At 45.2% G+C, this 18333-nt stretch overlaps 1 protein-coding gene across 2 annotated transcripts in view; it reads left to right on the forward strand.

Moving 5' to 3' along the window:
• SLC24A3 (solute carrier family 24 member 3) overlaps window positions 1-18333 on the forward strand; it is a 481010-nt gene that overhangs the window by 325846 nt on the left and 136831 nt on the right. For both annotated transcript variants that reach the window (XM_027069494.2, XM_053200292.1), the window contains exon 4: window positions 15812-15886. In XM_027069494.2, the coding sequence (XP_026925295.1) occupies window positions 15812-15886 (75 nt within the window). The remainder of the gene's footprint in view (window positions 1-15811; window positions 15887-18333) is intronic.

Here is an 18333-nt window from a genome sequence, read left to right on the forward strand (position 1 = left end):
AAAGCAGTTCTAGGCCCATGGTCAATTTTCAATAAAGGTCAGCAGTCATAATTATCATCATTGTCTGTCTCTTCATCACCGTCATCATCATCATTGTCTCTGTCATCATCATATCACAGTCACTATCATCACCACCACTGTCATCATCATCATCACATGGTCAAATCATTATCACCACCATGACGATCACCATCACCATCATTATCACCACCACCATCATTGTCTTTATTATCATCATTACCGTAACTACCACCATCACCATCATTATCACCACCATCATTGTCTTTATTATCATCATTACCATCACCACCACCATCACCATCATTATCACCATCACCATCATTCATCACCACCACCATCATTGTCTTTATTATCATCATTACCATCACCACCACCATCACCATCATTATCACCGTCATCATCATTCATCACCACCACCATCACTGACATCATCACCATCTTCATCATCATTACCATGACCACCACCACCATCAGCAGCAACATCACCATCATCAACATTATCACCACCACCACCATCACCACTGTCACCATCATCATCCTTACCATCACCATCAGTATCACAGTCACTATCCGTACCACCACTATCATCATCATCACATTATCAAATCACTACCTCTCCAAGACACCATCACCATATCATCATCATCACCATCACCACCACCATCACCACCACTCTGACCATCAATATTATCATCACAGTCACTATTATCACCATAATTATTATTGTTCCTGCCATGAGCACATCATAATCACTGTTATTACTATCATCGCCATCATCAAAGCCACTTTAATCATTATAGTGTTCAGCTAATGGAGTCAACAGTGATTCCTGTTTAAGGCAGACAGTCTGCATTTATGCATGCAAATATCAGCCCAGAGTACCAGAACCTCCCCAAACTGCCCTTTGCCTATTTCTACAGTCTCTTCATCTGCTTTCTCACCCACAATCTACACTCCAGCAATAATGAATAATTTGTCGTTTTTAAAGCAAACTGTTTATTTGTGACACCATGCTTTTATTCATGCTGTTCCCTTGTCTAGCCACTTCTTTCCTGACTTCTTTGCTTGGTTTTTCGGACATGATGTAACCGTCAACTCCTCCAGAGAGTCTTCCCATAACCTTCTCCTCACTCTCTAAAATGTAGGTTAGGTGTCCTTGCTCTAAGCTCTGATAGAATCTAGTGAATAGCTCTGTGTTTAGCTTTAATACAAAATACTTTGCTCACACATTTAGCAGACGTGGTGGTACTTCCATCAGATCAACCTGAGTCCTCTTTATAAGTTTGTGGCCTTTGGGTCTCTGGATCACACATGAGCTTCTCATGGTTCACCCCTGTGACCTTTTAAGATCTTGGGCTGCTAGGCCTACTTCACCAGGGTGCGCTGAGTAGCAAGTGCCTGATAAGTTGCATTCTCTGGGGTGGCAAATAGCCACAATGACTGGTTGGTACAGTAGCATGGATGCCCAGATCCTTTGTTTTAAGGCAAGACCAAGTCTGTGGGGCAGCCTCTACTCCAGAGTTCTGTGCAGGACGAGGCTGAGAGTAGGTGTCATCTGGCATCACACCTTCCCTTGGTTTCTTCTCCTTCCTTGTCCATGGATCCTCTACTACCTTATCAGTCTCCCATTGTATATGGATTCTCCCCTGAGGGTCTTCTTTTGGTGAACACAGCCAACATCCAGGAACCCTTTCCTTTGGACTGGTTGATACTACCTGGGGGAAGATTGCTCTTTAATACTAAGTTTCATGTTTAAATGGATAGAATGGCTACCAGGCAGGTAGGGAATTTTCCATCCTTACTTCCTGGAGTCCACTGGGAGTGGAGGCCATGTGATGAAGATTAGGAGCTTTGATGTCACACAGCAATAGATTTGAGTGATTACTGTTTCTGCTAATAAGATGTGTTTCTTATTCCCTCCAGACCCCAGTTTCCTCTTCTGTAAAATAGAAATACTATAGGGCCAACTTCTGTATGTGGGTTATTGGGAGGGTGAAATGAGCTAATGCATTTTACACACTGAGCCTAGGGTCGGCCCATAGAAAGAGCTCATTCATTCATTGATGCATTCCTCCAAGAAACATCTCAGAAAGAGTGTCAGGCACTGATGTAAGAGAGGGGATACAAAAGTGAACAAAACTGTCCCAAACCTCTGCCCTGGTGTGCCATCCGGATGTTGTTGGTATTGTCATCAGCACAGACTCTAGGCTGGAGGTATGGGGGTGCACCTTAGTGTGGGGTTCTTAAAGTTCACATATGGGTTCATTCTTTCAGCCACCAGGTAGTTAGTTTCTGTCTACTGGAAGAAACTGGAAAGAAGGTGGAAAGATGGTGCCTACTATCTTAGATTTCCACATGAGGAAAGACCTAAGGGACAAGAGTCATACATCCTCATCTGAGCCCTGATGGGAACCTTGAGTTTGAGCATGATGCTGTGGGAAGAACCCTGGATCACTGGGCCAGTGCCAGGAGTTTCAGAACAAGCCAGGCCATCATGGCAGGGCAACTGCAGAAAAGTTATTTAACTGCCCAGGGCATTATTTTCCTGATCAAAGAAATGGACAATTGGACCTGACCTGAGATCACCATTCTCACTATTGACAGTTGAATTTGGTCAGCTCAGTGCTTTACAATTGTTGAATTCAATCATTCATTCGTTCAGTACTTAATTGAGCATGTACTATGTGCCAGCCCTATTCCAGGCACTTGGAATACATCAGAGGATGAGACAGGCAGAGACCCCTATCTTCATGGAGCCTATATTCTAAGGAAGGAGGCAGGCAGTAAAATAAACATAATAAGTAAATTGTTTGGCATGCTAGAAGATAATCCATACAATGGAAAAAGAAATAGTGGAACAGAGTTTGGAGGGTGAAGAGGGGAGGTGCTGGAGAGGCATGTTGTAGGGTCAAGGTGGGTTCCAAGAGGGTGATATTTGAGGAAAGAATGAAGTGAGGGAAGGAGTCACGTGAATGGCTGAGGAGAGAATGGGCCAGCCAATGCAAGGGCCTTGACTCAGAGCCGCCTAGGTTTATTTATGCCAAGAGCTAGGAGGCCAGTATGCCTGGAGCAGAATCAGCAAGGGAGAGAGTAGGCAGTGAGGCCAGAGTGACTACATTAGCTTCCATTACTCAAAACCAGGAGATTTTTACCTAAAGTCCAGATTTGTAGTTTCACTCTTAGAAAATCGGAATCTCTGGCCACACTGAGCACATATCCTCAAGGAGCATTAGCCAAGGCAGAGCACAGGCTGTCCACCTGAGATAGAACTCCACTGTCCAGCAAGCGACAGACCCTACCTCATCTACTTATTCCTACATCTTGTGGACCCCTGTGGGCAGTTGAGACCATGGTGCCAGGCAGCAGCCTCTGACAACACCAAGATGCTCAAACTTGTCATCATTCACTTCATCTGCCCCTTCCTTCACTGCCATTTCCCTCAGCCCTGACTTTATGCCTGTTCTTGTCTAAGCTAAACAAAGACTTCTGGGTAAGACTTTGAAAAGGAAGTATTTGGAAAGGAAGTCCATATAGACGTAGGGAAATTATCCTTCATGATTGTGCAAATGAGGCTCTTTCTTTGGAAAGAACTAATGGGCTTTATGGAGTTTGTGTGTGTGCTTGGGGAAAGGGTTGCAAGGGAATAAGGAAACATTTGTCATCTTCTGTTCACACTTGCCTCCTGTCCTGACTGCAGGGCTCCAGGGAGATTTTATTTACTTTTTCGCCAGAAATGAACATACGAACAAAACCCAAAACTGTGTCTTGCGCATACCACCTCACACACATTCAGATGGCTGCTGTCAAAAAACAAAATAAAACAAACAAAAAATACCCCAGAAAATAACAAATGCTGGTGAGGATGTAAAGAAATGGGATCCCTTGTGCAGTGTTGGTGGGAATATAAAATGGTATAGCTGCTGTGGAAAACAATATGGAGGTTCCTCAAAAAGTTAAACAGAGAATTACCATATGATCCAGCAGTTCCGTTACTGGGTATTTACCCAAAAAAAAGCCTGAAAGCTGTGGCTTGAATAGACAATTATACACCTGTGTTCGTAGCAGCATCACTCACAATAGCCAAAAGGTAGAAGTGACCTAAATGTCCACTGATGGATAAACAAAATATGATAGATATACATACATACATACATACATACATACATACATACATACATACGTACACAATGGAATATTCTTCAGCTTTTAAGGAAAGAAATTCTTTTTTTTAATATTTATTTATTTTAGAGAGAGAGAGAGGGAGCACACAAGCAGGGGAGGGGCAGAGAGAGAGGAGACACAGAATCTGAAGCAGGCTTCAGGCTCTGAGTTGTCAGTGCAGAGCTCAACGCGGGTCTCCAACTCATAAGCCGTGAGATCATGATCTGAGCCAAAGTTGGACACTCAACCAACTGAGCCACCCAGGCACCCCTTAAGGAAAGAAATCCTGACACCTGCTACAACATGGATGAACTTTGAGTACATTATGCTGAATGAAATAGGCCAGTCACAAAAGGACAAATACTTAGTCCACTTAGATGAGGTACCTACGGTAGTCAAATTGATAGAGACAGAAAATAGAATGGTGGTTTCCAGGGCCTGGGGGTGGGGGTGGGGTTGGGAAATGAAGAGTTACTGTTTAACGGGTACAGAGTTCAGTTTGGGAAGACAAAAAAGTTCTCAAATGGATGGTGGTAATGGTTGTACAACAGTCTGAATTTGAATGTGAATATTCTTTTTTTAAGTTTATTTATTTATCGAGAGAGAGAGAGAGAGAGAGAGAGAGAGAGAGAGAGAATACAGGTAGGCTCTACACTGTCAGCGCAGAGCCTGACATGGGGCTTGAACCCACAAACCATGAGATCATGACCCGAGCCAACCGACTAAGCCACCCAGGCACCCCATGAGTGTATGTATTCTTAATGGCTTTAAACTATACACTTTGAAAATGGTTAAAATGGTAAACATTGTGTTGTGTATATTTTACCACAATAAAAAAGTTAAAATTAAATTTTTAAATATCAAATATAAGTGATATGTATTATACATCTATAGAGATAGAGAAGGAGAAAGAATGATCCATCCCCTTTCAGAGAACTTGGCCCTTCTGCTCCCCCAATCAGGTTTGCTCTCTTCTGTCTTAGTTGAGAAAAAGAAAAAAAAAAGGCTTACTTAGAGATGGGAGTGGTCCCCAAGCCCGAGGGAACAGTTCAGCCTATGACCCCAGAAAAGGGTGTGTCAGGGAGCCCCCATGGGGGTCCAGACCTAGCCAGCTAGAATGTGCCTGACCTCCAGTCCTCCTACAATTCTGGGTGTCTGTGGGGGGTAAAAAGTTCATGGCACTGTATATGTGTTCTCTTTCTTCCTGATCATGACTTCTTACTTGCATTTTTATTTGTCTTATGTCCTGACGCCTTTTACTTATTTGTGTGTACCATTATTTTATTGTACATGTTTTTATTGTGAGCCTTCCTAAATCCCCAGCAGGGGAAGGGAGCAACAAAGGGCTGATGTCTTCATGGATGAAGTGCGGTTGACTTTAAGAGAACCTGTTTTAGGAACCCATGGGGGAGGGGAAGGAAAAAAAAAAAAAGAGGTTAGCGTGGGAGAGAGCCAAAGCATAAGAGACTGTTAAAAACTGAGAACAAACTGAGGGTTGATGGCGGGTGAGAGGGAGGAGAGGGTGGGTGATGGGTATTGAGGAGGGCACCTTTTGGGATGAGCACTGGGTGTTGTATGGAAACCAATTTGACAATAAATTTCATATATAAAAATAAATAAATAAATAAATAAATAAATAAATAAATAAATAAATAAATAAAAAGAGAACCTGTTTTTGTCCCCTTTTCACTTCCTTCTTCTCCTCTGGCTGCCCTCTCCCTTTGTTGCTCACCTTTCTCCTTTCCATCCCTCCCCATTTTTCCTGGCTGATCACTCTCTGTCTGCACCCCCATTTTCTTTGTCTACTTCTCTCTACCCCACTCTGGACTCCAGAAGACCAGCCTCTAAGGACCTTATCTCCCAGATTCCGTGCCTTTGGGGAGGGACAGGAGAGAGGTCCGGGCATTTCCTCCCTGCTCCCTCCTGGCTTTCCAGGCTCTGGCTAATGCTGCTTTCCTCCACCCTGTGAGGAGCCTCATCCCCACTCACGAGGCTGCAGCAACTCGGTCCCCTCCTCTTGTACCTTCAGGCCACCACAAGGGAACAGCTTCTCGAGTTGCTAGGCTCTGGGTGCATTACGTTCTCTGTTGGTTCCCTTGCCCTGCCTGTACTACTACAGGGAAGCCCTTCATCAGACTCTCTGCAGTTAAAAAAAGAGTTCTCTCTGGTTAAACCCTTTTGAGTGGCCTTCTGTTTGCTGCTCAAACCCTGACAGAGGCACCAAGCCTCCTCACTATTCTAGACTATTCTGGACATTATTCTGGACTCACTCTCAAGGCGTCCAACTAGGGGCCCATAGAAACAGACTAAGGGACACCTGGACCACCTGTTTCAGGTGCTGATTAGAAATGCAGGTCCTTAGGCCCCAACCCAGGGGCCTGCTAAGAGGATCTTCTGGATGTGGGACTGGGGGAACCTCATTTTGTATGCATTTCCCAGATGATACTGGTACACTTTAAAGCACACAGCAATTTAGAAACCTGAGTGATTCTTTGTTAATATATTAAATACAGGATCTAGCATCAGGTCTGATAACTATCTATTTTGAAGCAGTGACAAACGTGTATGTGGTCTCTGCAATACGGGTGATGTGATATGAAAGGTCTGTGATTTCCACCAGGGCCATATTCCCAGGTCTTGCCAGTGCTGCTGTGGCTTATTGCCTGTATTCTTAGTGGAAGGAAATGCTGAATTTCATTCAGAGACTGGTGAACACAAAGATGCGATTTGTTCTCATCCAGATAAACAAATTGCTGAGTTGTTCTGAGTACTGTCTGGGGGCGGGGGGGTGAGAGGTTCAGACACCGCAGTTTAAGAACCCCTGTCTCACAGGAGGTCTCCATAGAAGGGAATTTGAGACCTGGCACAGGTTAGAGGAGTAAATGTTCCTTATATAAAGGGCAGGAAGTTCCTTACATGAAGAGACCTCTCTTCCTGAGATGCCATGTGACGTGGTGGTTAGGAGCGTGGACTCAGGAGGCAGGTCCCTGGGTTTAAATCCTGCCTCTGGCACCTACTAACTGTGTAATCTGACCCAAGTTACTGAACTTGGTTCCCACCAGTGACGCTGGATTAAACCCAATGTCCCATCTCGTACCATTGTGAGGTCATTGAAGAATGTGTGTCTGGTATCCAGTGAGATTCCTCTAAGGCCCACATGTGCATATGCCCCCACCGGGGATACACCTGCCCCCAGAACTTTCCCTTAACAAATATTGAGGGGAAATGGCAGTTATTACCCCCACTTTTTTGAGAAACTGACAACCAAAAGAAATAAGTGACTTCCTTAGGGACCTAGGAACCAGTCTCTCAGAGTGGATACCGTGGGAGAGGCTTCTGGGGTAACAGGGATGGGGAGAAACAGACAGAGAAGAACACACAGGGAAACAATGGTTCTTCTCCCACTGAAATCTTTCTCCTGAGATGGCAAATGTCTCATTCCCAAAGCTCCAAAGTAGTCACCCCAGTGCGATGACCTCCAAGAACACTGATCAGCTATTTGGCCATCATGAAATTCAAGTAACATAATTATAGGATGTATGCTAATGGAGCAGGTACATTAACATTCGCATTTCCTTTAGCATTTGAGTTTCAGCAAGAGAAACCTTTTCAGTTGGCAGTGGTTTCAAAGACCTTCACCCTTTTCAGTTGACAGTGGTTTCAAAGACCTTCATGGTGCCAACTGACAAAATGACCCTGGGGTTGGGACTCAGATAGAGTTCCTGTTTTGTGTTGGTCTCAACCTACAGACAGTGATTCTGCCCTCTAGGGGTGCCTGGGGCAGCACCTGGTCCCCAGATACCTGTGGGAAACCCTCACAGACATTTCCCCAGCGGGAGCCAGTGTTGTGACCAAACTGGCCCTTGTGGGCCTTTTTTCTTTTTAATTTTTATTTAATTAATTTTTTTTAAATTTACATCCTAGTTAGTTAGCATTTAGTGCAACAATGATTTCAGGAGTAAATTCCTTAATGCCCCTTACCCACTTAGCCCATCCCCCCTCCCACAACCCTCCAAGTAATCCTCTGTTTGTTCTCCATATTTAAGAGTCTCTTATGACCCTTGTGGGTCTTATTATGAATGTAAAACATCCCTCAGGAATGGCAACAACCATCAGGGAACTTTGGAAAACTAAGATTTTATCACTTAGAGGTTCTGGAGGGTCCATGGTATACCAGAGCCACACAGTGAGGGGCATGGTGAGGGAGCACACACCTGGGGCTCTGTCTTCGTTGGAGTTAAGGATGGGATGCCTAGAGTTTCACAGGCTTACTCTCTATTGGTGAATTCAAAGCATAAGAGCGGGAATTAGGATGTGGGAAGAGAGAAGCAGAGTCCCTCATGCAGTAAGTCGTGTAGGTCATCCAGAGCTTTCTAAAGTCGGAACTTCATGGGTGGGGCAGCCTGGCCCCTTATCTAGTTGTGTAGCTGGCAATGTGTTTATTTGAGATGGATGTCTTCGAATTGCATGCCTTTACACTAGTCCCTCCGGATTTTTAGAAAACAGTTGTTTCTATGAGTGGCCCGTCTTGACTGCAAACTGCATTTCATTCTTTTCATGATCTTCCTTAACCCCCTTCATTCTCGGTTTAATTCGGGCTCTGCCAGAAGCAGACTCTGAGACTAGGGTTGGAATGCAAGTTGTTATCCAGGGGCAAAGAGAAACATCAGTAGTGCAGTAGGAAGTGGGGCAGAGAAGGGAGGATCACTAATAAAAGATGGGTCATCAAGCTTGCAACAGGGTGGGCACCTGAAGCTTAGTCACCTGGGGAGCCCAAGGAGACAGAGTGGTTTCTCCACTCCAGGGTCAGGGGAGTTGGGGTACAGATACACCAGTTCCCATCAGTCATTGTGAGAGGGCGCCCAGGGCATGATAATGCCCTAGCACTTCTTGACCACTTTGTGTAAGGGTAAATCATTGCTCTTTGAACAAATCAAGGCAGATTCTGATGTTCAAGACACTATGGGGTGTTCTAAATTAATAAGGCCTAAAGAATATGATAGGACCAGGGGGCACATAGTCACCTGCTACATTCCTCTTCCCTGGTGCCCTCCCCCCCAAATCCTCTTATGCAGAACCTTAGTCTGGCTGGAAGCTCAGAGTCTCCCTCTCTAGTCACTAGGGAGAGTGAGTATTTCCAGAATTACAACTGTAGTGGTGACAGAACCCAGAAGTGACCATGTACGTCAGTCCCACCAAGACATCATGGGGCCATTACATTCAAGCTGTGATGGGGGGGGGGCGGATTTTTAAAAGAAATACAATTGTTGTTGTATTTTCCAAGTTTACTTGAAGAAACTATCACTTGAAACTATGAAAAATACAGAGAAGGGAAAAGGAAATCTTTTTTTGGTTAATATTCAAACCATATTCCCTGGGAGGTTTAGAACAATTTCCACCAAGGCCAGAGTTCTATAGATCTTCCTTAGGAATTGATTGTCCAGCACCACCTTCATTGAAATTAAAGACAGCAATGTGAGAGCAGATGATGTAGTAAAAGGAAATTGTCTGTGAAAACCGCTGACTGTAGATGCCACATAAAGCAGCAGGGTTAATGTCGCACTGTTCAGAGACATTTGCCCTCACAATTCAGAAGCCCTTATGTATATTGACATTTCAGCTAGAGCCTGTTCACCTCCATTAAGCCACAGGCCACGGTGATTTCCTGTTACCTTAGGTGCTTCACAGTTTACTATGGCCAGCATTTCTCTGGTTTTATTAGTCCCAGTCAGCCTTTGAAACCACCTGATGGATGGTATTTATCTTCCAGAATCCCAGTTTAGTGGCCACTTCCTCTGTGAAGACTTCTCTGGCCCCCTTCGCTAGCCTCGCCTGGCAGAATGAATATCTTCACCCATAATCAGATAGGGAGGCTTGTGGCCACCAGTGGGGGAAACCTGACTAATGGCCATAGAAACAAATGGGGGTTCATATTTCATTTTCTCACCCAAGAAGCGGCACAGAGAAAGATGATTCCTGACATTGGATCAGCCCGCGAATGGCATCCTCAGAGCTCTGCCATCCCGTGTGTGCTGCTGTGTATCTTCTTGCTTGTTGTCTCATGGTCATATGATGGCTGCTGCCGCCCCAGACACTACATCCAAGTTGAGAGCTAGAAAAAAAAAGGGTCACTTTGTTGCATCCGTGCCTTCTTCTCATTGGTCCGAGCTGTGTCATAGGATCGTGGCTAGTTCCAAGGAGACTAGAAAAGCTGCGCAAATCGTCACTCAGAACTTGGAAGTTACTTCTCATTATTGTTGTTTTCACCATGGCTGTTTGTATCATCTTAGCTGTATCTGTTGCCTGTTGCCCTAATAATGCTGTACAACAAATGGCCCGAAAACCTCAGCAACAGGGGCCCCTGGCTGGCTCAGTTGGTAAAGCATGCGATTTTTGATCTCAGGGTCATGAGTTCAAGCCCCACATTGGGTCTGGAGCCTACTTAAAAAACAAAATTAAAACCTCGGTGACATACAACAGTACACGTTTCTTTAGCTTCTGGGTCTTTTGGGTTCAGCTGAACACTGGGGATCAGTTGACCCATGTCTGGGGTTAGCTGCTTGTCAACTGATACCTGGCAGCCTCTGCTAGGACGAGGGTGACTTGGCTCTGCTCCACATGCCCCTTGTCCTCCTGACCCTGCTCTGCATGTCTCTTGTCCTCCTCCAGCAGGCCCGCTGGGGCACAATCTCACAGCATTATTGTTGTCACGTGAGATGCTTGGTCACGCCCAAGCCCCTTTGCTCCTCTGTGTCCGTGTACCCCCCACAGTACTCCCTCTCATAAGTTAACTCAAGCGGATGGTGTGATTGGTCTCATGTTGAAGGCTATGTGAGGTCAGGAGAGTCACTCAAGGTCACCACAACTTGGAAGTGTCAAGTGTGGGATTTGACACAAGGTCCTTTACTCCATCCTGGGCTTCCTCCAAAGCTCCAGGCTACCTCTCTTTCTAAAGGGGACACCAGCTACTCTCTGGGTACCTCCTGCTTGGACTCATTCATTTCATATAAACAAGTTCCCTCATTCTGTGCAAGCCCGCCCTGAGACTGGGTGGATATGAATGTGGGAAGAGCATAGTTGCTGCCCTGAAAAAGAAGAGCAACCAGGTACATGGACTTAAAACATGGCTCACGGTCCAGGCAGCACATAATCAGTGCCAACGTACAGATTCCCACAGGGAGGGCCCTGATAAGTTCCAAGGGAGGTGAAGGCCCTGTGGTTGTGAGCTTGGAGTTGAAACTGAAACAGACCCCTCCTCTCCTCTCCTCTGCAGACACCCCTCACTCATCATTTCTGGAAAGCATCCCACATTTGCTTGTTCTGATTGTTGTAGCCAGGCCGGAGGCTCAGATTTCTGGGTGTGCCGCAACACATCCACCATTCCAGGGATCACCTTGAATATTTTTGAGGGGTTAAGTCTGTCTTGTATTTTTTAGTGCACCTTGTAAAAATAATACTACTGAAAAAGAACGTCACCCAGCAATTCCACACCTGGAAGTCTGCCCTAGAAATGCAAAAGGATATATGAGTAAAGGTGTTCACTGTAGCAGTGTTGATGGTCCATTTATTTATAGAGGAAAATGGGATGCCACTAAAAATAAAGAGGTAACTAGGGTTTACTCCTGTTCATGCTGATCACATTGATACATTTATGTAAATGGTATATTTATATAATCAGAATTGAACTTCTAAAATAAAAATAAATAACAAAGAACATCAGTGGCTCTGACTGGCAACCCCCAGAGGTGGCTGGCTGGGATTCTGAAACTGTCCCTCTCTCTCGTGTGGTTGGAGAAGTGAACTTATTAGTAGGCCAAGTGAACATAGAAGGTGTCGATTGGACAGCAGTTCAGGAACGCCCTCTGTGTGGAAATGGCCTTGGCAGGAAGGCTCAGAGAGTCCTGGGGTCACATCCAAGGCCTGCCATTTGCTAGCCGTGTGTCCTTGGATTCGCTACTGTACTCTCAGAGGTATCTGGGACCTGGGGCCAGTAACACCCTGCCTCCCACAGGAGTTAGAGAAATTATGTGAGACAGTCCCTGTAAAGTATCTGGAGTGAGCGTGCCTGGAGTTCCTGGCCCAACATATAATGGCAAAAATTAATAATATTATTATTAGTCACTATCCCCAATTATAGTATTATATCCTTTGGAAATATAGGAATGGCCAAATTAATACAAAAATGCCTCACTCTAAAACACTCAGGCCAGTTGTACTGATAGTACCATCAATATCAGTAGGCTTCCTGCATCTAAAAGTTGACTTCATACATTTGTTTTGTTCCTTTGTTCTGTTTAGTTTTTGAAACTTAGTAGTAGTAGTAATAGAAGACCCATTGTTAGAGCATTTTTAGGTTCACAGCAAAAATGAGCAGAAGGTACTGATTTCCTTATCCTTCCTACTCTGCTACATGCACAGAACCTCCCCCCACCAATACCTTGTTCTATTTTGTTTGCTTTTCCAGTGGGAAACTGATTTCCAGTGGGTAACATGGCAGGAATTAGAGCAGAATTTCTTGTAAGCAAAGTGGCAGGCCAGGAGGTGCTCTGTGGCTGGAAAGGAGCCCCATCGCCTGGCAGACCCCTCCAGATGTCCAGAGGTGCCTTGCCACACAGGGTGCCTGATCGAGGCAGGGGCCTCACACTGCCTTGTGCATGAGAACTAATGTGGCTTTCAGTAGCCATCACCCTTGAAATCACAGAGAGCCTGGAAGATCTATTCATTTCCCAACCCATTCCAAGTGTTGATTTGCAATATGTTAGATGAAGTTTCTAGCCTCACGACAGGATCGATACGTAATATTGGAACATAGTCTTAGAAAGATGGTTTATGGACTTGGCTATTTCAGTGAGTTGAGTATGGCAGCTAGAGACAGTTTATTTAGATCTTGGTTAATTCACAAATGTACAATTCTGTATTCCAATTACTACATTTGGCTGTTCTTTCAAAGATAATGATAAAGCCTGTGCATCATTGGATCAGCCAAGCCATACAGCAAAAGAGGGTTTGAGTCCACTGAAATTTGGGAGTGTATATTCTGACTCATCCACAAGATGTAAATAAAGCATTAACTTTGTAAAAATTGACATTTTCTTCCCCCCAAATCCACAGACAAATAATTTTGTACAGATTATGAATAGACCAATCAATGAAAGTTATTTTTAAGGTGTCTCTGCATGCCAGACATCCCAGGCTCCTTGGAGATTAGAAAACTATAAGACAGAGTCCTTGCTCTAAAATCTCCACCACCTGCAAAATTCACACAAGAAATACAAATTCAAGGTGGACATATCAGAAAATATAGATAGGAATTATAAAAACAGAGTCATACCAACAGAGGGAAAAACTACTTTAATGTGTGGTCTTACAAACTCTTATATGCAAATATACTTGCACAAGTGTGTGTGTGTGCGTGTGTGTATGCCTTAACGCATAGATAATAACAAAAAAGATTGTACACATTATTTTATAATATTTCTCTTTTAGCAGTGTATAGTAAATGCCTTTTCTTGTCATTAACTGTGGACTTAAGTCATCTCTTTTAGCAGGATTTCATCGATTGATGAACCATGGTTTATATAACCCATCTCCTGTGGTATATTGTGTTGGGTTTTGATAATTTATTATAGGCAGCACTTTGGAATGAATATGTTTTCATTCACTCGTCTGATAATTCCACAGAATCAAGTGTTAAGATGTTTTTTAGAATCTTACAGTCTGGTTGGAGAGCCCAAACACCTATGTGTGAAAAGGAAAAATGAGTTCATAAAGAGGGGGAGGAATGGCTAAATTGGTGCCACAGCCAAGAGTCAGAGGCCAGAGAGATCATTTCATGCTCGGGCTGCTACAAAAAGCTTCATGAAGGACAGCTGTAAGTGACAGAAATCCCGTTCAAGTCATCATAAGTGTAAAAGCCATGTTATTAGTTCATGAAATTGGAAAGTCCACCTCGATTTCAGGGGTGAGCTGGGTCCAGAGTTCATGGGGTGTCATTGAACACCATTTTGTGCGTGTGTCTGTGTGTGTGTGTGTCAGTCTGTCTGTCCCATCTCTTGGTTGGGCTTCTTACTGTATGAACTACGTTCTCCAGCAAGCTCCCTCTGTATGGCAGCTGCCTCCGGACTCAGGCAGTGTTTGTATCTCATAAGCAGAGAGCCCTCCTCTTCCAGCTTCTCTGTCAGTCCCTCATTGGCCCCCTTGCAGACCTTTTGCTCACCCACTACTGCATGACAGAGAATGGGGTGTCCTGGTGGCTAGCCTGGGTCATGTGCCTGTGCCCTGTGCTGACGGGTATGGGGAATGTGTGACTGAAGGTCTGTGCAGTGGAGCAATTCTCAAAAGGAAAAGATGTTGAGAGATCAAAACATGAAAGCATGTCACTGCTGAGGATGCTGGAACTTGAAAGATGAGCAGCTATACCCATTTGATGCTTTGGACTGCAAGTAACAGGAAAACTCCCAAATCAAACTGGCCGAAATGCTCTATTACAAAATCTGGAGGCAGGTATGCTTTAGTACCACATGCTCAACAACTTGGTAATGCCATGAAGTTGACTCAGGGTCAACTTCCTTTCAAGTCCCATTTCCCTCAATATGGCTGCCAGGGGGCAACCAGGACCCCCAGCCCATAACCAGCGCCAGAGGGTGAAAAATGGATGCCACTGGCAAGACTATAAAACCTTTCCTACAATTTCATTGGATCAGCCCAGGTCACATGTCTGCTCCTGAACCAGTAGCCATCAGTGGGAAATACTGCACACTGATTGGCCAGTCAGTTCTACTCCTAGAGGAAAGGATGGGGTCACCTTCCCATGGGTTATGGTGGATATTGGGATGAAATTGGGGTCCCATTAGAAAGGAGTGGAGGATGGATGCTAGGTGGTCAACCAATGATGGAATCCAAATAAAATTTCATCAATTAGAGAGGAAACTTGGGGTTAAGTGGGTGATTTATGCCCAGGAGGTTAGAATTCCAGGGTGTTCCCTGGTTTTCGCTGACAGGAAGCAAGATTGTGGAGCCTGTCCTGTAGGAAACAGCAGAGTGAATGACCTCAGTTAGAAGTATTCATGTGTTTATTCCTTCATTGCACATATATTTTTTGAGCACCTGCTATGCGCCAGGCCCTGTGCCCTGTATTAGGGACAAATAAGACAGATAAAGTTCATATCCTTGTGGACTTCTAGTGAGGGAGACAGACAATAAACAAATTAATTTAACATATAATATGTCATGAAAAATCAGGATAAGGTGAATAGAGAAAAATGGGAGGGAGGGGAGTCCAAGGCCTCTTGCTTAGGTTGACATTGAACCAGGGACTTGAAGGACATGATGGAATGAGCCAAGGTCATCTGAGGGAAGTATGTTTGGGGCAGAGGGAACAGCAGGTGCAAAGGCCCTGAGGCAGTCATCCATAGTACATTTGGTGGACAAGGAAGAGAGTGGTAGATGATGAGGTCAGAGAGGAGCGGTGATATCATGGAGGGCCTCCCAAGCACTACAGTTTTTGTACTTTGAGTAAGATGTTGAGTCCATGATGTCAGAGAGTGTTATTGATGTAGAGGGTGTCCAGACCCTCACGCCGTGGATCTGCTTTGACTCTGACTTTAACCCCTTTTTTCCTCTCTTCCAGGCCATGTACATGTTTTACGCACTGGCCATTGTGTGTGATGACTTCTTTGTCCCCTCCTTGGAAAAGATCTGTGAGGTACGTGCCCTGTATTCTGAGCATGTCTGAGTAGGTCATCTAACAGTGTTGCTCCAGCCTCCTTCAACAAGGTCCTGGGAAACCCTCCTGGCACCCCCGCCCCTGGAGGGGGGAACACCAGGCATCAGCATGCTTCTGAGCAATGAACAGTATTAGCCCAAAAGCTCCAACAGCCTGCTTAAAATGTCAGGGTACCGACCCGTAGTTGGCCTTTAACCCAAACGACCAGCACTCCCTGCTCCTTTTAGAGGCAACTCATGGTGCTGTTTGTGTTCGACTTTGCCTGTTTTCTTTTCCACTTTTTTAAAGCATATTTATTTATTTTGAGAGAGAGAGAGAGAGTGCAAACATGGGAAAGGCAGGGAGAGAGAGAGAGAGAGCAGAACCTGATACAGGGCTTGAACTCCCAAACCGTGAGATTACGACCTGAGCTGAAATCAAGAGTCAGACGCTAAACCAGCCGAGCCACCCTGGTGCCCCTTCTTTTCCTCTTTTAAATCCTGCTCCTCCTTTCTCTCTCTCTACCCCTCATCGTCCTCTCCTCAGTTTCCTTCTGCTCCCATGACTCTCTCTTGTGGGGTCCTCACAGTGTGCTAAATCTTCATCTACACCCCTCCATGACCCTTCCTCTCTGCACATGTACAGAAATGCTCCAAGCAGAGACCCAAAAAGCGAGAAGATGAAAGAACTGGCCACAGAGAAAAGGAAAGGGACTCTGTTCGAAATCAGCCCAGTGAACACTAGGTTGAAGACCAAGTTAAATCCCGTTCATCAGAAGATATTCAGCGTATTTAGAACACTTTCATTCTCTCTCCTCTTTCATTTCCTTGTCTGTTCTGAAATGTAGTTTCCTTTATCTGGAAGCTTTCCACTTTATTTTATTTTTAATTCAGAATCCTGTTTTCAGAAAGGATCTCTCCCAGACACACCTCCCATCTGGGACTCATTTCTTCATGTCGTTCTCAGATTTTGTCATCCTTCCCCTTCCCTTCCCGCCCGTGTGTCTGATTCATTAGTTCTTGGAGGGGGGGGGGAGGGGGGCAGCAGAGGACACAAGTTGCATTTCTGTTAAGTTCCCAGGTGGATGCTGAGGCTGTTGGTCCAGAAACCACACTTTGAGACCAATAACTTAAGTAGCTTCTTCTACATCCTGGAAGTCTCTTTGGTTTTTGTACTGAAAAAATAAATTAAATGAATGAATGAATGAATGAATGAATGAATGAATGAATGAGAATCTTTCCACAGGAACCCTGGAGGGGCCCTGGGAGTGGTTCCTTTATTCGGTGGAAGTAGAAGGAAATGATAAGGTTGCATCTTAGATGAACAGAGGGCATGTGTGGAAGTCCTTTGTCCAAAGTGATGTAACCGGAATACAGGTCACCTTATGTAGCAGGAGAGGAAGCGCACCTGTAACTGGGGTCATTTGTGATCTCTGAAATACCACCGCTTGGTGCTCTATTCATTATGCACAGAAGAGTAGTCTCTTTCCCACATGACTTTTTTTTTATAGCAGATTTAAGATCCTGTTCTAGAAATGTACATATTCTTGTCAGAATGTTTTCTACTCAGGAGAGATGAAATCCATAGCACTGGCAAGCACACCCCCTGGGGAAGGAAATGAGATGAAATACAGCATGGTCCTTGCCATCCACGGGCTGTGGGGTGCAGAGCAGCTCCAGGGTGATACATACCGGGAGTGCTGGAGGAAGTGCTGGGAAGTTGGAAAGTACAGAGAGAGGAAAGGGGAGGGGGAGCTTGATTGGGCCATGGGGGTCAGGAAAGGGCTTGTGCAGGGAGCAGTACTGGAGCAGCCCTTGGAGGGATTTTTCACATTTGGAGGCAACACCTTTCAAGGAAGGATTTGTGCAAAGAGTCTGAGCCCCAGGACCAAGAGAGGAGAGCCCAGGGCTGGAATCGGCACATGGGGAATCCTGAGGAATGTGAGGCTGGGGCATCAATAGTTACCAGGGCTCAGGAGGGAGCTGGGAAGGCTTTTGATGGATAGAGGCATCCAGAGGCAGAAGATCTCGCACCCCTAGCTTATGATTCTAAGCATCCAGAGAGATGTTGCCGGGGCCCAGGTGAATTAGGGATAAAAGAGGGGGAGATGGAAGGAGACCTGGAGGAAGACGCAAACTCAGTGGATGAGAGAGACAGGAACCGGAGGTGAGCTCAAGGTGTGGACTCCACAGTTAATGCCCCAGCAGGGGCTCTGAGCTGGAATGGACACAGCAGTACCAGGCTCAGGCTCATGGCAAGTCTTGGCAGACCACCACGTGGCATGAGCTCTGTGTTAGGTTACCTTCTGGAACTCCCTGCCTTGGGGACTCACCTGCACCCCTCACAGCCACACCTTTCAGCTTGAGGTATCAGTACCTCCATCTTATACTTTTCTCAGAACCCCATGTGCGGCGGAGCTGTTCAGTCCTGAGCGAGGGATCCCCAGG

The sequence above is a fragment of the Acinonyx jubatus genome, chromosome A3 (genome assembly GCF_027475565.1).
Source record: "Acinonyx jubatus isolate Ajub_Pintada_27869175 chromosome A3, VMU_Ajub_asm_v1.0, whole genome shotgun sequence".
Classification (NCBI taxonomy): Eukaryota; Metazoa; Chordata; class Mammalia; order Carnivora; family Felidae; genus Acinonyx; species Acinonyx jubatus.